General features: G+C 45.8%; 1 protein-coding gene across 2 annotated transcripts in view; it reads left to right on the top strand.

The window, feature by feature from the left end:
* HIVEP3 (HIVEP zinc finger 3) overlaps positions 1-27462 on the top strand; it is a 651964-nt gene extending 624502 nt beyond the window's left edge. For both annotated transcript variants that reach the window (XM_016422541.2, XM_007492922.3), the window contains 4 exons: positions 8026-8201; positions 16707-16793; positions 19282-20285; positions 21772-27462. In XM_016422541.2, coding sequence (XP_016278027.2) covers positions 8026-8201; positions 16707-16793; positions 19282-20285; positions 21772-22599 — 2095 coding nt within the window. In that variant the 3' untranslated portion in view covers positions 22600-27462. The remainder of the gene's footprint in view (positions 1-8025; positions 8202-16706; positions 16794-19281; positions 20286-21771) is intronic.
* Positions 27463-27968: the final 506 nt, after the last annotated feature.

Genomic DNA, 27968 nt, shown 5'->3' with positions numbered 1-27968 from the left:
ACCATGTGAAAGGGATACTTGTAGTGTATAAATTGTTTCAGTTCTTTTTCAGTCATGTCTGACTCTTCATGACCCCATTTAGTATTTTCTTAGTTGAGAAAATGGCGTAGTTTGCCATTTCCTTCTCTAGCTCATTTTACGGATGAGATAACCAACAGGGTTAAAGTGACTTGCCCAAGGTCTCAAAGATAATAAGTGTATATGGTCAGATTTGAACTCAAGAAAATGAATCTTCCTGACTCAAGCCTGGCAGGCTATTCATTGCACCACCTATAATTGGTAGCTCTACTCAATAATCCAAATCTTTTTAGATTGGGCTCATTCAAAAATCTAGCCTGACATCACCAGTAAGTTAGACATTTCTTCTATCAGATGGTTATATCTTCCTCCTAGTCATTGGGAGAAAAAAAAGTGTTAGTTGGCACAAAATGGTGGACGTATTCCTGGGGCATTTCCCTGGAGACTTTGCTCTAGGCTGACAAAGATTCACTTTGGAGTCCACCATTCAACTAGTTTCAAATATGCTTAACTCTACTCACCTAGCCATCCCACATCTTTCCATTGTGCCTAAGGTTTGTCTGGTTTACTCCCTCAAGGAACAAATGTCTGTCCTTTTTCCAGAGACATGATTGGTAAGTTGGGCTAGAGGTTTTGGAGTTCGCAGGACCAAGATTCAAATTCTGCCTCTACCACTAACTACCTGTTTGATGCCAGGCAAATCACTTAATCTCTGTGGGCCTTAGTCTTCACCATCACAAAATGGGACGATTGGCCTAGATGGCCCTTGAGGCTTTCAATCTCTGATCCTATGTGTATGGCTTCCAATCATTCCTTTCTCTTTAGGATCCAAAAAAAGAATGCCATTAAGACAACCCCCAACCTCAGCTGGTAACTACACTAGAAATAAATTAGACACTCGAGCTCAAAGAACTCTATCTGAGCCCAGAGAGTTGTTAACAGGCCTAGACTAGACTCATCAGCTGTTGTCTGCCTCAAAATATACTCTGGCAATTGCCCTTCCCAGGTCTTTGCTCCTAGGAAAGGGTCTTGGAGTTCAGAAAAATGGATTTGAATCTCAGCCGGGTTCTTGATAGACATGGTGGATTGAGAGCCTGGAAGCCAGGAAGTCCTGAGTTCTGGTCCCAGCTCTCACACATCTCAGTGCCCCAGACAACTCTTTAAGGCAAAGTTGCTGAAAAGGGGCAACCTCCAATGGGAAGAACTCCCTCCCTGTGGACTTGCGTGTGACTGAAATCATGTTCTAGTCTCTCTGCTACTTACTGGCTATGAGATCCTAGAAAGAGCAAGGCTTTGTGGTGTTGTGAAGAGAACACAAGACAAGGAGTCAGGAAATTGGGCTTCTCATCCCTCCTTGAGCACTTAATTAGCTGTGTGATCTCTCACTTTCCTCATCTGTAAATGGGAATAATTATGCTGGTGCTACCACCAGCTAGGTGGTGCAGTGGATAGAACACTGGGACTGGAGTTAAGAAGATTCCTCTTCCTGAGTTCAAATCCAGCCTCAGACACTTACTCCCTGTATGACCCTAGACAAGTCACTTTGCCATGTTTTGTATCAATTTCTACATCTATAAGATGAGCTGAAGAAGGAAATGGCAAATCAGTTCAGTTAGTGCCAAGAAAATCCAAAATGGTGTCATGAAGAGTCAGACACAACTGAAATGACTGAACAACCACCCACTTCATAGGTAGGAACCCTTATAGATTTCTCTACATTTCAGAACTGTTTAGTAAGTATGATATGTGTGTGTGTGGTCATTATTGTCCCTAGATGAGGTCTGGGGGCATCAGGGAGAGCAGCCCAGCTAAGAAGCCTTTTACGGTTGGTATATAGCAGTTCCTAGGCAGTTAACTATCCAGCCACAATGTCTGAAGCCAGGATCTGAGTGGAATTCTGTGTTTGTATTGCTCTGACTAACACCACTGGTCAGCTGTGGTGGCAGATGGCCATCCCTGCCTGCCTCCATGGTTAACAGCTACACCGACTGGCACACAGAGGACCAGTGTGGGCAGATACTGGAGATGGTGTTGTGCAAAGTTAAATGCATTGAACATAGAACCAAAAGACTTGGGTTTGGGTCTTGGCTCTGATATTGACCAGTTGTGTGACCCTGGACAAGTCAATTCTACTTTCTGGGTCTTCATTTCTTTTTCTATAAAATGGACAGAAAAAATAATACTTGCACAATTGACCTCAGGGCTACTGGGTTTATGACATTCAATGATGACATCCTCATAGACAATGTTTATACCCCTTTGTTTTGCAATTCTCACCTATCACTGTAATGTTATATGTTAAGAGTTCTCTGCATCTTATCTGCCTGCTAATCTGTAACACCATGGAGGCAGAAATCTCCTCTTTTTGTTTGGCTTTTTAAAATGAACTCTTTTTTCTCAATAGAAGTCATGTTTTATCTAAACTCTGAATATCCCTGAAATTTAACAGTGTTTTCTCTGCATACAATAGGTTCTTATTAAGTATTTGTTGAATGAATGAATGATGCTTTTCTTTTTTTTTTTTTAATAAGCAAAGCACTTAATTAAGATCTGAAACAAAGTAAATTACAAGGATGGGAATCAAGTAGTAAAAAGCATTCTTGGCATCCATACACAAATGGAAATAATCTCCTAAACTTCAAAGACTTATAACTTAATTCTCCTTTAATACCATGGATTCCCAACATTAAAAAATAAAAAAAGACACTTGAGGGTCGCACTGTTTCATTGGTAAATGCTTAGCCTCCAGGAATTTCTTTTCTGGGACTCGAGGCAGACTGAACAACAGTTGGAACCCCTTGATGTATGGCACTTTAAAACCATTTATAAGTGTTGCCCTATCTCCTCCTTCTACTCAATCTTTTGGCTTGGTGAGGTAGATAGCAGTGGGATCATTATCCCTGCTTTGAAGACTGGGAGAGCCAGAGAGAAGTGAAATGTCTGTGGTCACATTAGGAGAATTTATTTTTCATATACCGTATTAAATCTTCTTTCAGAGTTCTGGAACAGAAAAGTCTGAAATCAATTCCTGTATGTTAGGGAGAATTATGGTATATTTCTGGGTCTGGGGTCTGGGTCAGAGATTCCATCCAGCCTACTGCTTTTTGCCTTCTCTTTGTCCTTAGGAATGACAAAGAATGCCTTCTTTTTAAATAGAACTTAAAAAAAAAATAAATGAAGGGGAGAGGGGATTGCTTCTGTGGATTTTAAAGTTTAAAGTCATGTCTAGTTCTGGGCAGTTAAGTGATTCTGTGGACAGAACATGAGGTCTGGAGTCAGGAAGACCTGAATTCAAAGTTGGCCTCAAGACATTTACTAGTTGTGTGATCCTGGACAAGCTACTTCACCCTGTTGGTCTCAGTTTCTTTATTTTTAAAATGGAAAAGAAAATGGCAAACCACTCCAGTATCTTTGCCCCCCCCCCAAAAAAAAAATCCCCAGTTGAGGCATGAAGAGTCAGACTAACTGAAACGACCAAACAACAACATCTTTCCTTGTCTTCCATGAAGCAGCTCAATCTCTTTTCACTTGTCAAACCATCTTGAGTAGTGCTAAACAAAAATTAAAGATCTGATCATCTTGTCCTATCGGCAAAAGCTTCCTGGATACTCAGGCACCCACAATTGATGAGTTCTTTCTATTACGCCTTTTAACCAATATGCTACCCTAAGTGCTTTGCCAATCTGGATCCTTAAAACTAATTGATAGACAACTGAAAACTACTATTCCTATAATTTTATCAAGCAGGAAACTGAAGAACAGACAGTAGCTTCCTGGCCTCATAGACTATTATCTTCACCCCAGGACTACATTCCTCCATCTATTTATTGACAAAAATCACTTAGACTACTTAACCTCTGAGAATAATCCGGAAGAGACAGAGCCAAAATGAAACAGGATAAACAAAGCACAGGGTTATCAATGGAACCTTACTATCCTTAAGTGATAAAGTACACTTCTTTTGAACTTAGAGGTTATTCCCCTTGTTTCTGTTTTTAAAGTAAATTTGAATAATTTCTGTTATATTGACTTATGTAGCTCTTCTTTTTTCAAGATACTAGTAGGTGACTTATGTATCCTGGTGAGAGGATATTCAGGGGTGTGCTAGAGCTAGCATGTACAAGTCAGGAAAGAAGAGAGTTAAATTTTCAGCATGAACATCTATACCTCGAAAATTGGTGAATGCTACAAATTAGGTTTGATTTATTGTTTTGTTGATTTATTTTTGAAAGATATTTTATTTTCCCAATTACATGTAATAACAGTTTTCAACATACATTTCCAGAATTATAAGATCCAAATAAGATCCTCTCCTCCTCCCCTCCCAACTCTTAGAGATGGTAATAAATCATTTTATTGATTTCTAAACTTTAAAAAGTGATGGAGAGGGGCAGCTAGGTAGCTCAGTAGATAGAGATGGGAAGTCCTAGGTTCAAATCTAACCTCAGACACTTCCTAGCTGGGTGACCCTGGACAAGTCATTTAACCCCCTTACCTAGCCCTTACCACTTTTCTGCCTTGGACAGCATTGAGGCGAAAGGTAAGGGTTTGGAAAAAAAAAGTGATGGAGAAATGAGAATGTTGCAGAGTAAACTTAAAAGTATTGAGGTGAGGGTTGAGTTTCAGTTGTTAAACATTTACTGGCACATCCCTGGGTTTATTCCTGTTTTCCTGAAAAACAATAGAAGCCTGGCTAAGAAAAATCTCCCCATTCTGTTTATATGCACTTAAAGAAGCTCTGCTGATCCCTTGATGGTGGCTACCAAAGACACCATGAATCACTGTCTGGCAGACAGTGAAATTAAAGCACAATCCTTAGAACCCATCCTTTTCAACATCTTCCTTTGCTAGCAATTCCCCAGGACTGCTGTTTGTCATACGTTGGCAGAGAGAAATGGAGATAACCCAAGACTCAGTAGAGAAGCTGCTGTGGCCATTGCCTGGGACCAATGAGCCTGAAACCTTTGGCACTGAACTTGAGTGAGACAGATTTATTCCATGCAGCCTCCAACTGACTGGAGCAGCCAATCTGAAAGGCCACAGGAGTGGAAAACCAGCATCTCCAAGACCAAGGTCTTCCTCAACCTGGAGGAAAGGGCAGCTGCTTTATTAGGGGAAAGATTTCTGTTTCAGGGTTGGCGTCACTTTCACTTGTTCTCAGCCACCCCGAAATTTGTAAATTTTTTAGTGGAGAGAGCACTAACTTGGCATCAAGAGAAAACTGAGTTCAAATCTTGTCTCCTACATTCATTACCTTTGAGTCCCATTAGCTCTTTTTTTTTTCATTTCCTCATTAATCTTTAAGGTTTCGGTGTCCAGCTTCATTGTGACAATGTTCTGGCAGAGCCTCATGAGACTGACCATTTTTCTTTTAAGCATGAAAATGGAACTATCTGGTAATGCCAGGAAGTCCTCTTTTCATTCCCACGGAAGCATGGCAAATGGCCCAAAGGTTCCAGATTGATCTCAGAAGCTGATGGCCATTTTACGTTTGTCCTTGTCTATCTATGGGAGTTGAGGGAAGGCTTGATCAATTCTTGGAAAAACACTATATATTGGTTAACCATAGCCATAAGCAAATCACTGAATTTCTCTGAGCCTCAGTTTCCTCGTCTGTCTTATGGGGATGTCAGGTCTTCTGATACCTACTTCATGGAGTTTTTGTGTCAAAATAATATAAAGAATGTAACAGAATAACAGAAGCCAGCATCATTATCCTCAGAGAGATCTTTGGAGTCGAGACCTGGATTTGAGTCCTGATCTACCAAACATTTACTGGGTAACCATGGTCAAATCCCATTTCCCTTTTAAGCAATTCCTAAATTGCCTCCTCTGCAAAATGGGAGATTTGGACTAGAACATCTCTAAGGTTTCTTCCATCTTTAATATTCTATGTGTTCTATACATTGTCAGCTTCACAAAGTATTAAATGAGTGAGGCATAGCTAGATAGGAAGAAGTTCATCTAAAAAAGATCTAAGGGCAGATAGGTGGCTCAGTGGATAGAGAACCAGGCCTGGAGATGAAAATTCTGGGTTCAAATCTGGCCTCAGACACTTCCTAGCAGTGTGACCCTGGGCAAGTCACTTAACCCCAATTGCCTAGCCCTTAACACTCTTCTGCCATGGAATGGATACTTGTATTGATTCTAATACAGAAGGCAAGGGTTTTAAAAAATAAAATAAAAAAGATTTAGAAGTTTAGGGAACTGGGAGCATAAAACCAATCAATAAGCATGTATTAATCATCTGTTGCATACTGAACATTGTACTAGGAACTGGGGAAATAAATACAAAGAATGAAACCATCCTCACTCTCTTACATTCCATTGGAAGAGACAACATGTGCACGTTTAAGAATACATAGAATAAATACTAGGTAGTTAGGGAGGGAGTGGGGCAGCTAGTTGACTCAATGGGTAGAGTATTGAGCTTGAAGTCAGGAAGACTCACTTCCAATCTGGCCTCAGACACTTATTAGCTGTGTGATCCTGGGCAAATGACTGAAACCTGTCTACCTCAGTTTCCTCATCTGTAAAATGAGCTGGAGAAGAAAATGGCAGACCTCTCCAGTATATTTGTCAAGAAAACCCTGAATGGGGTCACCAAGAGTCAGACTTGGCTGAAACAACTGAACAGCCTCACAGAAAGGGTTCTAGAATTGAAGGGCAGGAAGATGTTGTGCTTGAGCTGTTTTCTGGAAGGAAGTCAGGGATTCTATGAGATAGAGGTGAGATCGTGCAAAATAATAGAACAAAAAAACCACTAATGTGATCTCTTAAGCTAAAGTTAGAAGTGTCAACTCGTGAAGGGTGAGAGAGTCCTGCTACATTCACATCTGGTGTTGGGTTTGGAGTCAAATGACCTGGGTTCAAATTCTAACTCTGTTCTTCTGTTCTTCCTATGTGACAAGTGACATAACTTCTCTAGTTCTCAGTTTCCTCATCTGTAAAATGAAAGGAGAGGACTAGATGGCCCCTGTAGTCTCTTCCAGCTATAAATCTAAGATCTTTTATTTTTAAAATGTTCCAGTAGTATCTATAGAGTCTTATAAGTGGTGTACCGTAGAGTGATGTACAAGAGTCGACATTTAGGAACAAAGTTAGAAGGTTGTGCCAAATGTCAGAAAGTGCAAGTGAATAATGGAGAATCTGGGAATTTTGTAATTAAAAATGAGAAGCCAAAATATAAATCAATGTAGATCCTTCAAAAACAATCTAATCTAGTGTGCATTTCTGTGCATCAGGTATTAGTGAGGACTTAGGGAAGGAGAAGATCTTGAAGAAGGGCTTTAAGATTGCAATCATAACGTAAGTGGTTCAGTTGAAAGAAATAGGGATGCTTCTCTGCTATGAAGACTAGAGAAGAGGATATTTGAGAGGGACTAGATAGCTGCCCTTCAAATGGTTGAAGGTCGGTCACGTTGGAAAAGAGATCAGACTTATTCTGCTCAGTTCCTCAGTGCAGAACTAACCTTAGTTAGGAACTCAGGAGCTTGGCTCCTAGAGTAAAAGCCACTTCTGGGAGCCTAGAGAGGGGTTGATGACTTGTGAGGAAGAGGAGGAGGAAGCAAAGCAGGAGGAGAGGCACATGGGAGGAGCAGGAATGGGAGTGGGCACTGTTCTTTTACCACTGAAAACCAGGTTTTACTCACCTGCTTTCTCTGGGTCTGGGAGAGGCATGTTCTATTCTGCCTTCCTTCTGGTAGTTGCAGAGTTGCCCCTGCTACTCCCAGAGCACCAAGGCAGAGACCCAGCTAGCAGGAATGAACTTTGCCTCCTCAAGAGGGCCAAATGTTGAACTCCCCCCAGAGTGTCTGGCTTCTCTGCTGTGTTTTATGTCTGCCTCAGCTCTCTGTGTCCTCCCATGGTCATGCATCTTTGCCTTTGGGTGTCCCTAACCTGCTGAACAAATCCAAGGGTCTCCATCTTCCTAGGTGGGGGAATCTTCCTCTTCTCCTTCTTCTTCTTCCTTTTATTTTTTTTTATCATGACGCCTGTTGCTCATAGGTACAAATCAAATGAAGAATATGTGTATGTGAGAGGCCGCGGACGAGGGAAATATGTTTGTGAGGAATGTGGAATTCGCTGCAGGAAACCAAGCATGCTGAAGAAACACATTCGCACGCACACTGACGTCAGGCCCTATGTCTGCAAGCACTGTCACTTTGCTTTTAAAACCAAAGGTAAGAGATGGGGAGCTTCTGCTCCCTTCCTGTGTCCAGGCTATTCCTGCCAGAGAGGAAGCCCTGGCCTCATGGGACGAGCCAGGCTGGCTTCTCCCAGAGTCCAACAAGTACTCATGCTGCTGAGCATCAGCTCTATGGGTCCTGGGGAGTTGGCACCAGGCAAAAGTAACCCTTTCAGCTCTCCAGCCACATTCCAGGAAGGGGCTTCCAGCCATTATCCGGGGAGAAGGAAAGAGCAGGCAAGAGGGCTCCCCAGTCCCAGAAACCAGCCCCTGATCCATTCATTCCATCCACTCAGGTTGGAACGCATCCTGGCAAGTGCATTTCCCTGTCTAACTGTGCACCATGACTTTCTTGGAAATGGTCATAGTTTTCTCCTCATCATTCCTTTCCTTTGGCATAGCTCTGGTGGTTTCCCCAATGGTCCAATAGAACCTGGCATCCATACTTAGTCACAGAAGTCTTGTTATTGTTGGAAGTCCATTCTGCTCTGATCCACAAAGTTCACACACAATCCCTACTCACGGCAAGCAAAGTTTGCCCCACCCTCACCCTTACCCTCACCCATTCCCATATTCTCTCCACCTCGCCATCCTCAACTCACCTTCTCTCTGCTCCCTCTCCAGCACAGAAAAGCCTATGTCCCCTCTCCCTCTTCTCAGTGCCCCATCTGTCTCCTCCCCACTGTCAGCCATAATTCACTCTCTTAGCCTGGCTGCAGCATGCAGGTGGTAACTTGGGCTTGGGCTAGGATGGCGTGGCGATTAGAAGAAGAGAGAGGAAGTGGGCAGTTGGGGCCAGCACCTATGTCTGTCTGTCAGGGCAGAATAAAGAAGGCCTGGAGTAGGCAGAGGCAGGCTCTAGGCACCCCTATTCATGGCAGTACCAGATGGCTACTAGCCAAGGGCTTAAGAATGGGAGCTAGATTGAGAACCACACAAGACACAGAATCCTGCCCTGAAGGTCAGTGTTGTTCATGAATGCATGGAACCTGTCCAACCTTCAACCTGTCCTCCCTGGATCCCAATCTGCTCATCTGGAAAAAGAGCAACTAGAACCACCTGATCTCCAAGGTCCCTTCTGGCTCTAACAATCTTTGCTTCATCAGAGAAAAAAGAATAAGCTCGAGCTCTGTCTACAGAGGGCTTTTCCCTTCTTAAGTTAGGCAGCATTGAATAGTTAAAAGAGCTCTGGATTTGGAGTCAGGACAGACTTGGGTTCAAATTCTACCCTTGACACTTATTAGCTATGTGACTCTGAGCCAGTCACTTAACCTTCCTGGCTCTCAGTTTCCTCATCTATAAAATGGGGATAATAATGCTCACTATAAAATTTAGTTCATGGTACAGTTGGGGGAGAGTCGAACAAGATCATATATGCCAAGTCCCTTGCAAATCCTAAAGCACTATGTACTTGCTATTATCATGATCATTATTATTATTACTATAAGCAAGGGACAGCTCAACCTGGTTCCCCTCACATTTTCCAATCCCTACTTCATTCTGATCTCTAACATCCCAACAGAAGCCCTTACTTTGCCCAGCTTCCAGGAGGCCACAAAAAGTGGAGGGAAGTTGGAGAGAGGCAGGCAGTTGCCATGCACTTAGGATCAACTCCAGAACTCAATGAAGAGCCATTCCAGGGAAGAGTTTTCTCGGTCTTCAAGAAGTTTCAACCATATCACTGACTGACTGGCTTTTCCCACTGGACAAACAACTCCCCCATATTGAAAAAGATGGCAGCAGCTTTGTGGTTCTCACTGTCACTATTTAGCCCATTCAATTCCATTTCTTTGCTAGCTTCCTTTTCCCTCCATTTCTTTTATAGCTTCTAGGATATGTTTTTATCCTCTCTTGACCTCTTCTCTGGTCATCTTCAACTTTTTAAGGTCTCTCTTTAGTCTTCTGGCTTGCATCTGGCATCAGCCTGGGTTGCCTAAGATGGATGTATCCAAGATATCTCTTTTTCCATGCTCTTCTTAAGAGGAGTCATGGCAACAGGGATTTTTCTCCTCCAATGCAAGGGGTCAAGCCCTCAAGCTAAAAGCCAGTCATCTTCCCTGGTTGACTAATCTTCCATTGACCAATATTGGCACACATCTAGGAGAAAGGCTTGGTTTTTTGTCGTTGAAGATTTTTCTTCAAAATATTAAGAGTGCTACTCTGATCTAGTCACTGTGACATCACACCGCCACCCTTGAAATGTTCTCTTTCTCTTTGTCTCTCTGGGAGAAAGTGGGTCAATGCAATAAGCCCTGCTTTCCATGAATTGCCTGGATTGGGGCAGCCTACTCTCTACTTTATCTCCATTCCCACCTGATGTGTGACTCTCCCAAGAAACACCTCTGGTCTTCTTGATGGATCAGGATGGACAAGTTATCATTCCCATCCCTCCCAACTTTTGGCTGAGCCTTGGCCCAAAAGCTGACCACTTCTGCCAGGAGCATCTGTGAGCTTGTTCCCTTCTCAGACCTTCATCAGTGAAGCCATGTCTCCAATGGAGCCAAAATCATTTCAAATCTGCCTGATGGAGCTTCAGACCTGTCCTTCAAACCAAATGCAGGAGGTACTTTCCTGCCTCCCTTTTTTGGTATCCCACTCTGCATTGGAGGTACACCTCTGCCCCTTTCCTGAAGGTTGTTGGGAATTTTGTTTTGTGAATTGGGAGATGGTATTAAGTAATCCCTAACTAGATAAAGTATTGGCTTATACCACTCCTTTCCTCCCCCAATGGAAGATGACTTAAATAAGGGACTTTGGAAGACTGAAATGCTTTTGAGGCTCCTAAAGGGCTGAATTTTAATTGGCAGGATTTCAGGCATTGTGACAGATAGTGGCAGAATTGGACCCCATGGATGATTGATGACTCTGGCTAAGGCCAGCACTGATGGGGAAGACAGTGCCCACACACTGTATTCACTAGTTCTGCCTCCATGAAGCTCTCTGTTCTTCTCTGTGAAGAGTGATGGCCATACTTTTGAAAGCCCATCCCAAGGATATAGAGTCTAAATGATTCCTCAGGACCAAACTGGCATCCATCAAGTCTTCTTCACTGTCATCATGGCTCACCCATCTCTAGTACTCTTTCCTCCTGGGCTCAGTAAAATTCTGTTAAATGAGCATTTATCAAGCTCTTACTGTTTGTCCGTGCTGGGGGATACCAAAATGGAGGGGAAAAGCTGGCATGGGGGAAACCATCCCTGCCCTCAAAAAACTTCCATTCTACTGGAAAACCTTGCATTCTACCGCTCTGTCTGTCTTTGCTTGTTGGTCTGCTTCTCTCCTTTGTCTTCCTGTCTGTCTGTCTGCTTTCCTGTCTTGGTCTCTACGTTCAGATAAGTGAGGTTGGCTTAGCTTCTCCAAGAGCTAACTGAAGAGCTTTTGGCACAGTGTTTAGAGGCCAATGGCAGTAGCCCTGGGAAGGGCAGAGCTCTGGAAGCCTGATTCCCCAGGCAGGTGTTGGGATGAGGGGGAAAGGGGTATATCTGTACAGGACCTTGAGGCTGGTATAGAGCCCTTTGGTTTCTGGTCCACAGGCATCATATTATAATTGACCATGAACTTCATCCTGGGCCTGGGCAGATTCTGCCCTGGGGTTGGTACATGGGTCTGTAAGGTTGAGCACCTCAGACTTTATTTATTTGCCACTGTACTTAAGTCAGGAGTGGTCTCTTTTCTCCAGACAGCTCATCCTTTCTCCATTTTCTTGACTTCTTCCTCCACCCTTATGATTGGATTCTGGAACAGCCACAAAGACCCAGGCCCCTGAAATCTCTCCCCCCTAAAAATTGGAGCCTATCTCCCTCCCAGGAAAGGAATAGCTAAAACTGTAGCTGAACTTCTTAGCCAATGGAGCCCATTCCTAGAGGATGATGAAAGGAAGAGAGGAAGGGGAAGCTGAGGTTGTGATTTATCTGACCACTTCCTCCACCTTTCCCAGGTGCCTGGTTTTATTCCTTAATCCCAACCTTAAATCTGGCTCCCTTTTTTAAAAATAATTTAGTCATTAGATTCCGAACTTCATAAGAAAATGACACTGAAGCTTAGCAAGGAAATGGGTACCATCTAATCTGCCTGATCTGGATCTGGGGTCATGTTGTTCTTGGACATTGGCAGTGGAGGCAAGAAGTAAGAGCACTGACCTGGGACTCAGGAGTCCTAAGGTTTTAGTCCTGCTCCCACTCCACTCCTTATTGTGTGACCTTGAGCAAGTCACTTCCCTTACTTGGGCCTCAGTTTCCCCTTAAATGAAGAAGTCAGACTAAATGGTCCTTAATGCCCTTTACAGCTCTGGCAGCATACAAAGCTGTGAGGATAGATTCACATTCACATCCTCCCCTGATTCCTCCTTAGAATTCTGTGGTCGTGGGCTTAGGCCGGCCATTTCCTTAACCTACCTCAACTCCATCGACCTCCCTCTCTGAGTGGAGGCAAGGTTGGAAGGGTTTTGAGGGTATTACTCAGTGTTGCTTTGGTTCCACAGAATGAAGTCAGAATAAGAAAATCTGAGTCCACTCTCAGCTCTTCCATTCTCTAACTCTGTGACCTTAGACAAATCCCTTCCTTCTCCCCAGGCCTTTGTTTCCTTCTCTGTAAAATGAAGAGTAAGAAGATCTGGGCCAAATCTCAGCTCTTCTGTTCTCCAACTGTGTGATCTTGGAGAAGTCCTTTCCTTCTCCCTAGACCTCAGTTTTCTTCTCTGTAGAATGAAAAGGTTGGGCTGGATGATTACTAAGGACTCTCCTAGCTCTAACAATCTATGAATATAAGCCTGCCTTACTACTAAACTGTGCTTTTGTTGACCCTCCCCAACTTTCTTACTGGGATAATGACTAGCCTTCTTGTGCTGGCCCATGAACTGAGAATCCCAGAGAGGGAGAAGGCTTGGGAGGCAAAGAGGTCCCAAAGTGTTCCCTCCTTCTTATCTCTGGTCAGAGTCAATCATGGTCCCATGGGGCCTCTGAGTCTCCTATCATGAGCCAGTGTGTCTGGTTATGGGTATCACAGCAGGTTTGGACTGAGAGTTTACCTTGCATAGTCATGATACTGATTTTGCCCAAACAGGTACCATGGTATCCAAGCAGCCAACTAAGGAACAAGGCCATAGATGGATGATAAGTAGGAAAGAGTCCTGAATCTGAAGTCCAAGGGCCTGGACTCATACCCTCACCTTTCTAATTACTACTAACATGGGGCCAGCCCCTTCTCTCTGAGTTTTTGCTTCTTCACTGGTATAATAAGGGTGTTGGACTCAATGATTTCGAAGGTCATTTCCTTCTCAGAATCCTATATGAGATGGGAGCTGAGAAGCAAGAGAAGTCATTGATTGAAGTCTAGGATGGTGAGAGAAGACTTCCCAGAGGAGCTGAGATTGTGCTGGACCTTGAATAATGGATAGATCTTGGATGAAGAGTGAACAGGTCAGGGAATCTCAGATTCCCATTCAGACAGGGGGAATGTGTACAACGGCATGGAAGTGGGTCTATGCCAGGTGTATTGTGAGTGACAATAAGGAGGAGAGTTTGAAAATGCAAATGAAGGGGAAAATGGGGCTATAAAGAAGGGCTATCTATATAAGAGAGAAAAATTCAAAACATATTTCCTAGAAATTCCCCCCAAAAACAAAAGGATGAGGGTCAAACTTACTTTCTGAAAAATAATGTATATGATCTTATTTCTGAGGAAGAGGGTGGCCATTTTGAAATCAGCCTTGGAGTTGGCATTCCTGGAAGGAGAGGAGTGTCTCTTCCTTCACCATTTATACCATTTCCAAATCATTCCTTTCCTCTTCTACTGCTCCCTAGTATTATTCCTTCATTAGTTTCCCAGGGTCTACCCCAATCTGTCCCACTCCTTCTCCCTCTCCTGGAGACATCTGGTCTCAGTATGGTTGGTGCAGCCAGTCCCACTCCAAGGGCCATGGCCAACTTTTTCTCTTCCCTCCTAACCCAACAGTCCCCCCCACCATGGTAGAGTTTTGAGGTTCCCTTTGGGTTATGCTTTCTCAGGCAAAAAACCTGGTTATTATCTATCCCAGATGGGGATGATTCTGTTTGATTCAATTCAGCTCAGCAAACACGGATTAAAAAAAAGTCTTTAGGTGAGTTCTAGACTGACTGGGTGGCAGATACAGGGTCTAGATAAGTCACGGCCCCTTCTCTCACCCTAGGTGAAGAGCCATATTGAAGGTCTTGGGATCTAGAGTAGGGATGGGAGAGGGAGGAGGAAAGGAGAAGTCATCTGGTGAAAGGAAGGTAGTGACAGAAAGTAGGCAAATATGATGGTGACCCAGAGAGAGGTGAGATTGTGAGAGCCACAGAGGAGTGGTGCTATAGGCATTGTCATCCAAGGATATAGTAACTAGATTTCTGAACAGCCAGCATAGAAAGGATGGAAAAGAGTTGGCCTGGACCAAAAGTAAAAGGGAGTCAGATAAAAGGAAAAATTCATTTCTTTCCTCTTCTTTCTTCCCAAACTCCAGTCTGTGATATTGGTACTAAGGGAGGAAGAGACAAAAAGAATTCTCCCCTTCCTCTTCCTCTAGCCTGAGGGAGTTCATTAGACCATCTCTACAGCAGCTGTGAGTCCTTGTGGTTCTAAGATATGACAACTGTGAAGCAATTTAATGACTTTGTGAATGACCATACCATTGGCTTGGGCTGGATGTAGTCATCCACAGAGTAAACAACACACTTCACAGTTTATCTGTAGCTGTACTGAGACCAAAAGGACTCGAGTATCTTTCTGGAACACATGTCTTCCCTCTACAGGTAATCAAAAACTGGGTTAAGGCTGGGCTGATCACCTTAGACGGAAGAGGGGAGAGGGGAACAGGACATGGACCTAAGTGACTCCAAGAAAAAGCCTATTACCTTTCTGAGATAGCTTACCTTTAAAGTCAGAAATTCATTTCAGATCTAATCCCCAGGACACCCTAACTTTAGGACTCTGGTCTTGACCTGCCTCAGTAAAGGAGGAATGAAAAACAATTTGAAGGTTCTCTTTCCCTTTTCTTTTGCCCCCTCCCTCCACTTGTCCCCCAAAGGCAAGCACATACCAGATCTGCCTTAGCAAGGTACAACCAGGGGAGGGCAGAGACCTCAGGCAAGTGTCTATAAGAGAAAAGACCATGGTTCTGAGCCTGGAATACTGTCTAGAAAGGTTAATCTCCCCCAGAGTTGCAACAGGGGGACCACAAGAAGGGAACTGGTTCTAGAGAGGAACCTTGGGGCTTTGTTTGCCAGCTTGATCTGTCCTTTGAATCCAAAGATGAAAATGGACCAGGACACATTCCCTATCTCACCCCATTCCTAGATACCTAGCCCTCATTGGGGGAAACTTCAGTTATGGCCTTGGGTGTTTTCCAAACCTGGACTCTAGGGATGTGTGTCCTGGACTATGGGAAAATTTTATAGGAGCAAGACGACCCTTCTAAAGATGTAGCTGGGCTCATTAATCATGGTGGCAATAGCCAGCAAATCCACAGCAGGGGAGCTTTTAACTTTTATTTTGTTTCTTTTTATTTTATATTCTTATTTCATACTCTCTCTCTGACTCTCATCTCCATTGTCCCCCCCCCCAACTCATCCTCATCCCAATCTTTCTTCATCCCACTTTACTCCATATTTATGCTATCCATACCTCTTCCCATCGTCTCCATTCCTACCTCTACTTCCTCCCATCACCATTCCACCCTGATCCCCCAATGTCATCTTTTCCTTTATTTACCCTGTATCACCCAGTCGCCATTCTGTCTTCATCCTACCCCTCTTTCAATCCATCCTCTAACCCAACCATCTCACCTTCTCTCATCTCTCATCCTTCTCCCAGCCTTCACTCACCTCGGCTTCATCTGATTTCACTTCGTCCCATCACCATCTCATTCCACCATTATGACCCCACCTGATTCTCATCCTGCCCTTTCATTGACACTCAGATCCCAGGCCCATACATTCCACCTGATCCTATCTCAAGTCTGCCTCATTTCCTCACCATTCCAACCTCACCCAACACTTGTTCTCTCCACTCTTATTCCATCCTGCCTCACTGTGTCCCCACTCCATAGTCACCTTACTCTGTCATCATCACATTTGCTCCTCAGTCCATCCTTGCTCTCTTCTATCCTACTGTTGTCCTATCTAGAATCACTCCATCCTTGGCTTCCCGCATTCTCTCCTTCCCCATCTCTCCCCATTCCTAGGTTCCAGCATCCTTTCTGGGTGGTAACTGTGACTGAATTTCCACATTTAGAGATGTCCTAAGCAGACTCTGCTCTGCTCACTCTACCTTAGATTCCCCCCCCCCCCCATCCCTGTGCCCCATCTCCCACTTCTCCCATAATAGGCTCTTAGCTAGTTGAAGCTCTGCAGATATGGCTAGGGCTGGTTCTATGGAGATGCTCCTCTCCATATCATCTCAGGTGGGAGGCCCCTCTCCCCTTCTCCCGCCAGCCCCTCAGGAAAGAGACACTCTCACCTTTGCATATGTCTGTGCTTCCTTCTAGGGAATCTGACTAAGCACATGAAGTCCAAGGCTCACAGCAAAAAGTGCCAGGAGATGGGGCTGCTGGTGGAGCTGGAAACCGAGGAAGGTATGATCCCCTCAAGGTCTGCCTGTGCCCAGCCCCTCCTAGGGGAAATCCCAGCCCAGGATCCTGGTCAGAGCTATGCCACTGCCTCACTGCACAGCACAGCACAGCACAGCCTTTGGGGAATAGTATGGGGCAGCAGTGGGGGTACAGGACTTGGTTTTGAATCCTAGCTTTGACACTAATTTCCTAAACAGCCTTGGGGTAAGTCTCCCCCCCCCCCCCAATTTAGTTTCCTTCTCTGTAAAATGTAAGATGAAAGAGATGGCCTAGCAGATCTCCAAGATGATCTTGGCTTAAATGATTTCCTAGATATCTCCAATGTCCAGCTCAGATAGTCTGTGACTGACTCTTGCCTCAGTTTCCCTTTTTGACAGTCCATGATCCTGTGCTTCGGGCCCTCTGTCTTCTGCACGTCTGTGCTTCAAACTGGAGGCACAGGTTTGATGATCTCTAAGCTTCCTCCTCTTTCCAGCAGATAGTATCTTGAATTGAGCATGAGTGACCCCCAGTGGTAGAATCACTGAAACTCTACTCCAGGATCTCTGCCCATTTCCTAGCTTTTCCAGTGCCTTTGCGTCCTGCCTAGAAAAAAGCAGTGGGGAGGAGAAAGATGGGCTGGCAAAGATTGGGGGGCAGGGAGTTGGAGGATGGTGATTTGAGAATAACCCACCCCCATCCAGAGGCTTCAGGAGTCAGCTATTTACAAGGATGCAGAATCACAGAAAATGTTAGAGTTGGGTGGGCCCTTAAAAATGGTCTTTCCCAGTTCCCTAATTCGATAGAGGAGAAACTGAGGCATGGATATTTGCCTTCTGATCTCTTCTCTCCCTCCCTCTCCCCTCAACCCACCCAGGTCACATAGCTATAAACACTGAAACTATGAGACTATGATTTGTTCCGAGAGTCTCCTAACCCCTACCCTGAGCTGCTTCCCATATCTGGACTTTGGGCTCCATTCTGGGGCCATGTGGAATGGAAGGGGGATGAGGGGGCTTTATCAGCAAGGCCAGTGGAGGCTGGGCAGGGCAGGGCAGGGACTAGAGACCATATGAGGGTTCCGTGAAGGAACTGGGGCCATAGATTTAACCTGGAGAAAAGAAAACTGAGTTGCAGCAGAGAAGGACGAAACCCAATCCCTGGCTCAGGTATCCAAAGGCCTGTTTGTGGAAGAGGGATTAAGCTTGTTTTCCTTGGGCTCCCAGGAAAAGACCAGGAACAATTAAGGGGAATTGCCAGAGAGATGGATTTCAACTCCATAGAAGGGCAGGTAGTGAGGTCCCCAGCGCTGGCAAGCTTTAAGGACTAAAAGTGGTTCTCCATGTAACTGAAAAAATAAAAAAGGAAATAGATTAATCATTTTAAAAGCATAGGCTGGATGTCAGTTTGTTGGGGGTGGGAAAGAGGATATTTCTGCTGAGATATGAGCCACATATACTACCTGAGGTCTCTTTCCTTTTTCTTAATATCCTTACCTCAATAGTGCGTATTGGTTCCAAGGCAGAAGAGCAGGAAGGGTTAGGCAATGGGGATTAAGTGACTTGCCCAGGATCACACAGCTAGGAAGTATCTTAGGTCACATTTGAACCCAGGACCTCCCGTCTTTAGGCCTGGCTCTCTATCCACTGAGCCACCTAACTGCCCCTGAAGTCTCTTTTGAGGATGACATATTGGGATTCTGTGACATCACTTCCCTGGGCCTCAGTTTCCCCATCTGTAAGTGGCTGGGCTTAGACTATGTGCTGATGGTGAATCTGATGGTTGTGGTGAAGCTGATGATGATAGCTGCCATTTACAGAGGGCTTTACGTTTTGCAAACCATTTCATATTACCCCTAGGGTTGTGACATTCAGTGTCTCTGATTGTATCTGTGGCACAAGTGGGGGGTTCATTTTGATGCTGGTTCTGCTTCCTCCTAGCTCTAGACTCTAATATCATTATCATCTAATCCCACCCTTCTCTAGCCTCTACTTGCATATAAAGAAACTGAGATCCAGAGAGGTTAAGGAGCTTTCCAAAAAGTCACACAGCAAATTAGACCCAGAAGAAGGAATCAGCCCTCAGTTCCAAGTCCATGACCCCATTAAGCTCACAGCCACAGAAGCAATATAAATGCTAGAGGCTACTTGATGCCAGATTGTCATCTAGGCCAGAGCTCAGTGGGGTATAGGTGACCAGGAGGCTTAGAAGCATAAAATATTGGAGCCAGAAGGGACCCTTGGGATCATCCAAGTCAAGCCCCTTCTTTTCACAGAGGAGGAAACTGAGGCCTGGAGGGGATGTGCTTTGCCCAAGGCCATGCTTCCTTTGGTGGGCCAAGCACCATTGTGCTGGACATTCCTTCAGAAGGTCCCCTAGTTGGAAAGACACTTCTCTGCTCCTTGATGGTCCCGCATATCAGGGGAAGGAGGGAACCTGGGACCTACTGGGTGGGTAGACCTTACACACCTGGCCTGGTCTATGTCTCTGACCTGGTCTATCTCTCCTTCAGGAGCCAGTGATGACCCCTTCCAGGATTCCGAGGGGCGGGAGGGCTCTGAGGCAGTGGAAGAACACCAGTTTTCTGATTTGGAGGAATCCGACGAGGATGAGGACAACGAAGATGATGAAGAGGAGGAGGAGGAAGAGGAGAGCCAGGATGAGCCCACTCTGAAGCCCTCAGAAGGGCCACTGTCTGCTGGACACTCAAAGGTTAGCTCTCCACCAGCTCAGGATAGAAGCCCCCGAGCAACCCCATCTTTGCCCCAAGACGTTACCTCGTGTGACCAGCCCACAGCAAGCTTGAGATTGGAGGCGAGATGGCCAGCAGACTGGAGCGACGCTACCACCTGCCAGAGCCACTTGTGTCTCCACCAGCCAGTTCTGATGTCCCAGGAGCCTTTAGCTCCCACTGAACAAGAGCTGGGCCCAAACCAGCAGGCGGGGATTTTAGCCATGGGTCCATTATTGAGCTCCCAGGCCACATCCCCCAGAAGGCCGTGGTCCCCTGGCAAGGAGCCCTGCAGCAGCAGACCCATGGTCCCCCGAAAACACTCACTAACCAAAAATGAAAGTCCTCCCCAGCGCTTTGCACCCACTGGAGATCTACTGTCCTTCCAATGTGGCTCTCCTGGGAGAGGGATTTCCCCTAGTCCATGGATGGTGTCTCCTCTCAGGTGCATGTCACCCTCAATTCACTTGTCCCCAAGAAGAGAACTATCCCCACGAGCCTATCTCCCGCCAGAGGGCAGGGTCTCTCCAGAGAGGAACTTGTCTCCTAGTCAGGAGATGATACCCATAAGACACTCATCCCCTAAGAAAATGTCTCCAGGACTTTCTGAGTCCCCCCCACGGTACCCACTGCCAGGGAAAGATGACTTAGCATTCATAAGTGGCACAACAGCGGATGAGCAAACCCTGGGCAGCATTCCAGTCGCTCAGCGTGGTCTCTTCTCTCAAAAGCCTCTACCTCACAAGCTCCTTGGCAAAAATGTGGAGACCTCTGAATCGAAGACGGTGAGTTATACTCTTTCATTGGATTTTTGGGGGTGGGGATCTTCTTAAGGGAGTGTGGTTTTTTCTGCAATTAGGGCATTACCCTCAGGGAAAGAAAATAAGAAATTAGGGAGCAGAAGTTGGGTCTACCTTGAACAAGGTCATAGCAACAGCCCTTCTCCATGGGTTTAGAATCCAACTTGGGAACTTGGAGTTTCCAGGCTTTAATTGCTCACATAGACACGTCAAAGAACTCATGCCATACTCTAAAACTATCGGCACAATCGACATCATGATCACCATTCATGCCCTCATTATCGCTGCCATCGTCAACATCCTCACAATTACCACCATTGCCATTGTCATGATGGCCATCTCTTCTTGTAACATTATTATTACCATCATGACCACTATCCCCATTATCACCACCACCATCACTGCCTTCACCATTCTCATCACCATCCCCATCCCCATCAGTACTATAAGCACCAGGATCACCACCATCATGGTGATCATCATCATCATCATCATCATCATCATGAAAACCACAACTCTTACCACCACCACCATCACTGCCTTCACCATCCCTATCCCCATCACCATCAGTACTATGAACACCAGGATCACCACCATCATGGTGATCATCATCATCATCATCATCATGAAAACCACAACTCTTACCACCACCACCACCATCACTGTCTTCACCATCCCTATCCCCATCACCATCAGTACTATGAACACCAGGATCACCACCATCATGGTGATCATTGCCATCATCACCATCACCATAACTCTCGCCACCACCATCACCACTACCATCACTGTCATCATTACCGTACTGCCACCCCCATCATCAGCTCTGCTGCCACTACCCTCACCATCACCATTGCCACTTAGTAAGCCTTTCTTCAGGGTCGACTGGCCTCTGTGGCTAAGTCCCACCCAGTTGCTATTGTCTAGAACACAGGGCAGTCAGCCAGTACTCCCGGTAGGCCTGAACCAGATTACAATGCAGTTGGGAATAATAACAATAAATGAGAATACAGTACAACATAGATAATATTAATTTATGCTTTTCTGTTTCAACCTGCGGCCAGCAGAGATCCATTGCTATTCTAGAACCTAGACTTACAAGACAGTATTTTGTCATCTCTCTGATTAGGGAATTACAAAAAAATTATTCAGAGTAGCTTTTTGTTTGTAATAGAGGTCTTTGGGCCTGGGTAGACGAGGAGAGGGGGCTTTGGCCTCGTGCCCAGGCTACAGCTGGCTTTTGGGTTTCCAATGGGGGAAACAGAAAGGAGGCCGGGAAGGTGAGGTGTTCCCTGTCCCCCAAGGGCATCCCTGCACCTCCCGGCCATAGGCGATGACCGGGCCAGCCTGAGGGCCTGGGCTTTGCGATATGACCCTCCCCTTTCGATCCCCTGCTTGCCCCCCAGTCACGAGCGGACTGTCGTGCTTATCCCTTGTGTGTGTGTGTGTGTGTGTTTGTTACCCCCTGCAGAAGTTGGAGCCCAGAAGCCCAGCCTGCTCACCAGGTCCTGCTCACCCGTTTCCCTTCAGACCCTTCTCTTCACTTCACGAATTCCATGGCCACCCCCCAGGCCGGACAGGAGAGAACCTCTTTAGCCATCTCCCTCTGCATTCCCAGCGCTTAGCCAGGACCCCCTGCCCCATGATCCCCATCGGGGGGATCCAGATGGTCCAGGCCAGGCCCAGCAGCCATCCCACGCTGATGCCGGGGGCCGGGGGGCCGTGGTCCAGCTGCTTCTTTGGCGGGGGCAGCGACCTGACCGACTCCCGGCAGGCTCAGGAGAGAAGTCGAGAAGGCCCTCCGGAGACCTCGTCGGCATCGGTGTCTCCAGTGGCCAAGGTCTCCAAATTCACTCTGTCCTCAGAGCTGGAGAGTAGCAGCTATTCCCTAGAGAGAATGAGGACGAGCGAGGGTCAGGGGGTGCCCCGCTGGGAGAGGCCCAGGCCGGGAGGAGCGTCCTCGGAGACCAAGGCTCCAGCCCTCACAGACAGCCCCGGCTCCGAGCCGGCGCCCAGGCCGTCCCCCGGCCGGCCGGGGCAGGCCAAGAGGCCCAGCCCCTGCACTGACTCTGAGACACCGCGCACTTTCCCCTCGGCGTTTCCTTCCCAGACGTTGGACCGAAGCAGCTCCACGGGCTGCCTCATGGAGCCGGCCCGGTGCCCGGGACCCCGCAGGAGGAACCTGTCCGGGGAGCTCAGGCCCTCGGCCGGCCCCCGGCGGCGGCTGGGCTCGCCGCCCTTGGAGAGCGAGGGGCCCGGACCGACTCCCGGGAGGCCGGAGGACGGAGGAGGGTCCTAGGCGTCCCCCAACGGCTGCCTCAGCATCAGGCTTCCAGTCTACAGGAACAGACTTTTCCGACACTATTTCCTGCAATATAGTCATCACACGCAGACGCGCTCTCACTCGCGACCAAACTCATGGAAACATCCCTCGTCGAGTCGTCCCCGTCTGGTATTATCTTCCCATGTATGCAGTTACTCGTGCCTTTTCTGATACCTTTTTTTGCTTGAAATGTTTAAAAGGAAAAACAAATGAGGTGTTTAAGGCTGTGAATATTTTTGTAGAGTTTTTCAAAGGGGGTTGGTTGAGTGGTGTCCTCTGCGTCACGGCGAGCTGGATGGCCCCGGCCCGCGCCAGGGGCCAGGGAGAGGCACTTGTTTATCTTATCGCGGGAGGTGATGCACTGAAATAACAAACCCAAGAAACCTTTTTTTATACTGATTAAATGAAAAAAAAAATGTTCCTCTGTACAGATGTTTATGGTTCCTATTTATTGCAGGCTCTATTTAATCATCCACCAAGCACTTGTCTGCTTGTCTCTTTTTTGGTGGCCTTTCCTCCCCCCTCCCCCCTCCATCCCTCTCGTACCCTCAGATAGTTTGGAAATGCTTTCCAGTGGACAACCCCCCCTCCCCCAATCGTGAGCAGCCTGACAGCCTCTGGATGGAATGAGGACAGCCTGAGGTCTCCCCATCCATCGCAGAAAGACCCACAAAAGCCTCATTTTCTATCTTGGTTATTTTAGAAAGGGAAAGAAGCTTCCTCTTTGAGGATTTACGTTCAAGAACTAGGAAGCGATCCAATGTAAGAACCAATATCTAAATGGCTGTGAAATTCTCATTCCGGCTTTCCTTAACGCTGGGGATGCTGCCCAAGTGGTGATGGGCGTGCAGTGTGCCAAGTGTGGACGTCCAACCTCAGAACATTTGCCTGCCTCCCTCTCCCCCTCCCCCTTTTGCTCTCAAAGCCTCCCCTCTCCTGCCCATTTCAAAGAGGATAGAGAATTGCTTACAACATCCAAACCTAGGTCTTTTGGAGAAAAGTCCTGAGGAAAAGATTTTTTAGGGCAGAAGCTGTTGGTCCTGTATCTCAGAAAACTCTGGCCTTACGTCCCTCCCAGGGTCCAGGAGGCCATAGGAGCATTGGCTAGAAAAGACCTTAAAGATCACATGTATTCCAATCCTTTTCTATTCCAGATGAGGCAACTGAGATCCAGAGAACCAAGTGACTTATCCACAGTCACCCAGTTTGTAAGCAGAATCTCTATTTTCTTTCATGAGTGAACCAGCAGAAGCATGGATGCAAGGTCCTGAGATTTAGAGCGGGAGAAATCTTAGAGTTTTCACATGTACTCCAATTCTTTTATATTATAGATGATACAACTGAGGTCCAGAGAATCAAGTGACTTATCCACAGGCACCCAGCTAGTAAGCAGAGTCTTCCATTGAAACAAAAATCCTTAGACTTGTGGAGCTAGGGTCAGGGGGTGGACTTTTGTCCTTTTCACAGTGGACAACCAGAGTAGGAAGCCACTGTTTTTCCAAGTATAAGTCAAGGAGGTCCACTCATGTTTGGAATTTTCCCTGTGGACACATACAGCAATCTCACCCAGTGAACCTTCTCCAGCTAAATGGCACCCACTATGTTCCCTTCCTTCCAAGGCCACAAGGAGAGGTGCCAAACCCAGACCAGCCTGGAGCTGCCCAGAGCTGCTGGGTTAGTCCTGTTTCTAAAGGCGATGATGGGGGGCGGAGGGAAGCTACTTAGTCCTTACTGCAGCTGGATACATTTTCGCAGCATTCAACTATTATTTCCTTTCCTTCTTGGTCCCATCTCAGTCATCAAGGAGCCATCCCAAACTGGCTGAGAAAGAGAATTATCTTCGAATGAAATTAAAAGTAGCCCTTCTAGCAATGAATGGATTTAGGAGACTTGGTCTGACCTGATCAGATTTTCCCCTCTTGGGGAAGGATCGATTTTTATTTTTACAACTTGCTAGGAGTTTGTTTCTTCTATGAAGAAGATGGGGAATGAACTATAGAGGGGAGCCCACAGCCTCCCTGGTTTAGATTTGATCCTGCCCCCCCCTACCCCCATAGATACTCTTTGAATGTATGTGATTATGAGGATGTGTTAACTCAGTCCCTTGCTTTTTCGTCCCTTCCCTGTTTTTCACACATTGGACATCTTAGGCCCTCTCCCCAACTCTATCTCCAATGTCACATTTCCTTAGTCTGTATCCAGGCTTCAGACACTGTTTTATTTAACCAGTTCAGTCTTGATTTGGGAGTCAGAAAATTATTTTCTGTATTGATGAGGATAAGAAGAAAGGATATCAGTGGGACAGCAGCTAAGTGGCTCAATAGTTAGAGTCAGGCCTGGAGATGGGAGATGCTAGATTCAAATCTAACTTTAGACACTTCCTAGCTGTGTGATGGTGGGCAAGTCACTTGACCCCAATTGCCTATTGGATTTCAAGACATAAGTTAAGGGGATGAAGGGAAGGAAGGAGAGAGAGAGGGAGAGAGGGAGAGAGAGAGAGGGAGAGAGAGAGAGAGAGAGAGAGAGAGAGAGAGAGAGAGAGAGAGAGAGAGAGAGAGAATGAGAGAGAATGAGAGAGAATGAGAGAGAATATCCTGGGATTTGGGCTCTGAGATTCTGAGTTTCATTTCCCCAATTTTTTTTGGTTCTAACAATTTTCCCTGATTGCATCCCTTAGGCTGGGCCAGCTATTTTCTAGAAGCTGATTTCTATTTCATCTATCTTTGGTGTTTTCAGAAGTTTATTTAAAAAGCAGGAAGCAGTCAAGGAGATTATGAATAGGAAAGAGGCTTGGTGTTAGGGATGTGCTGGAGCCAGCCTTAACTACTTCCCAAGAAAGCTGATTGTGAAATTTTTGGTGTGGGCATTTACACCTCTGAAATCAGAAAAAACTATAAATCAGGCTTTGATTTATTGTTTATTAATTTTCCAGGTTTAAGAAAATGATGGAGAAAATATAAATCAAGCAGATTAAACTTAGAAGTGTGTCCTGCTTTTCAGAGAGTGGGTTATTAAACATTTCCTCAAATATCCCTTCTTGGTCCAGGAGGTGTGTTGGGGAGCATTAGTTCTGCCATTTAGCATTACTGCCCCTGTGTGACCCTAAGTTTCATTAACTGTAAAATGAAGGAGTGGAATAGACTTTCTCTAAGGTCCTCTCCAGGTTTAAATATTCTGAAGCTTCTTAAAGGAGGCTAGCCAGGTTGGGCCTCCCTTATTTGTCACTTCTCCAGGAAGTGATGGTTGTAGTTGAGATCAGGATATCTTTTGATCTTGATTCTTGGTGCCAGATCTCCTGCTCCTGGCCAGGAATCAGGAATGCCAACACCATCTGGACTTCCTTGGGCACAGAGTCACAGCTTAAAAGGTAGGTATTTATATTCTCTGCCCTACTCCTTGGTCACCAAATTCCAAAAACTTTTCTCCCGTTGACATGTCCTATCCAAGGATCCAGGAAGATGTTGAGGAAAGAATATGTAGGTTGAGAGATTAGTGTCTCTTTCCTCCCCTTGGAGTAAAGGAGGATTCTCTGGTTAAAATATGGTTTGGTCAAAGAGTAGAGCAGAAGGGGCAGGAATAAGAATAGGCTATGATTCATATGATTCCTAGAACATGGAACTAAAAGAGAACACCTTGCCCAGACCTGTGATTTTACAGCCAATATCTCTGACAAGTCACCATCTGGCACTGACTTGAACATCTCCAGTGAAGGCAGGCTCAGTGCCTCCTGAGGCAGCCTGTGGCTACTTTGGGATGGAGGGAAATTGGGGCAGTTTCCCCTAACGAAAATCTGCCTCTAGTCAACTTTCCTCCACTGCTCCTAGGTCCTCCCTGTGGAATCAAAGCAAGCACATGTATTCTTTATGGCAGCCCCTCAACTCCTTGAAGATAGTGATCATGTGCTAAGACCTCTCTTCTCCAAGCTCCATATATCTTCGTACAGCATGGCCATTCTGGTTGCCTTCCTCCAGACCTCCAGTTCCTCAATGGCCTTCCCCCAGTGTGGCCCTGGAGGGATTTTTGTACCCTCTGAGGTCTGCTGGGAGCAAGCAATACCTAGAAACCATTTCTCTCTGGTTCATTTTCTTGGGTAGGGAGGTGGACTGGGCAGCTTTGAAATGGTCACTTCCATTGATGCTGCCACCCAATAAGGCCTGATTCCCTTGGGTCCCTTTCTTCCCCTCTTTGTTCTCAATCTCTTTTGTTTGCCCCTGAACTTCTGGTTATATTTTTTTACCTTTAGGGGTATTGACAGAAGGGGAGAGGGCTACAAAAAACCAACTGAGTCCCAAGATCACGTGCCCCATCTGTTGATAATTAGCAGAGGTGGTCACGTCAGGAAGCAAAGGTACCCCATATGTGCTTTCATGCCAGTCATTGCTCTGTCTCCGTGCTTCAAGTGGGCAGGTGTTCTGTTAAGTGGGCATGTCTTCAGACAGCTTCTGTGTTCTTCTAAATGGCAATAGTAATCATTCCAAAAGAGCTCTGTAGATATAGAGATATATATGTACAGAGGGGCTCGGGGAGGGGGGGAATTGCCTGTAATTTTATTTCAACTCTGGTTTCTACCTTTGCATTTTGCAATGTCTGTATGGTATATATCGGTGCAAATCCCCCCACCAACAAGGCCGCCCAGGTTTGAAGCCCAGCCTCTCTGTGTACAAATGAGGAAAACGATATTCCATGTGTGATGTTCCTGACTCTTCTTGTAAATGACGTCTGGACTGTGAATGAGAAGTTTTTACAAGTATAATAATTTATTACAGCTCAGACTGTCTGTTCAGTCTGGGTCTATTTTTTTTTTAAACAGCATGTTGGAATAAATTTTCTAAGTCCCAACATAGCCCTCCTTGCCTGGCTGGTGACCTTTACTCACCCAACATGAGAGCTGGAGGGAGCCTTCAACACCATCATGTCAAATCCCCTCATTTTCCCAGATGGGGAAATTGAGGTCCAGAAAGAAGAGATCTCTGCTTGAGGTCATGTAGGGAGATAGTGGCAAAATTAGGACTAGAACCTGCTGTATCCACCCCTACCACCACCACCCCAATTCACTTTTAGGATCATAGATTTAGAACTAAGAGAGACCTTAAACACTAAGCCAACTATCTCATTTTATAGACCATAACAGCATTTATATAGTGCTTTTAGGTTATAAAACACTTTACAGATCCTTGAAACAAGGCACTCTTATCATCTGTATTTTACATATGGGGAAACTGAGGCTGAAGGAAATGAAGTGACTTGCCCAGGGTCATACAGTTAGTATGTATCAAGGGCCAGATTTGAACTCAGATTTTTTTTCGGACTTCAAGCCCAGCCCTTTCTCCACAATGTCTCTTAGC

Source organism: Monodelphis domestica, chromosome 4 (genome assembly GCF_027887165.1).
Source record: "Monodelphis domestica isolate mMonDom1 chromosome 4, mMonDom1.pri, whole genome shotgun sequence".
In the NCBI taxonomy this organism is placed as follows: domain Eukaryota; kingdom Metazoa; phylum Chordata; class Mammalia; order Didelphimorphia; family Didelphidae; genus Monodelphis; species Monodelphis domestica.
The sequence above is the reverse complement of the archived record's forward strand: the minus strand, read 5'-3'. Positions and strand labels throughout refer to the sequence as shown.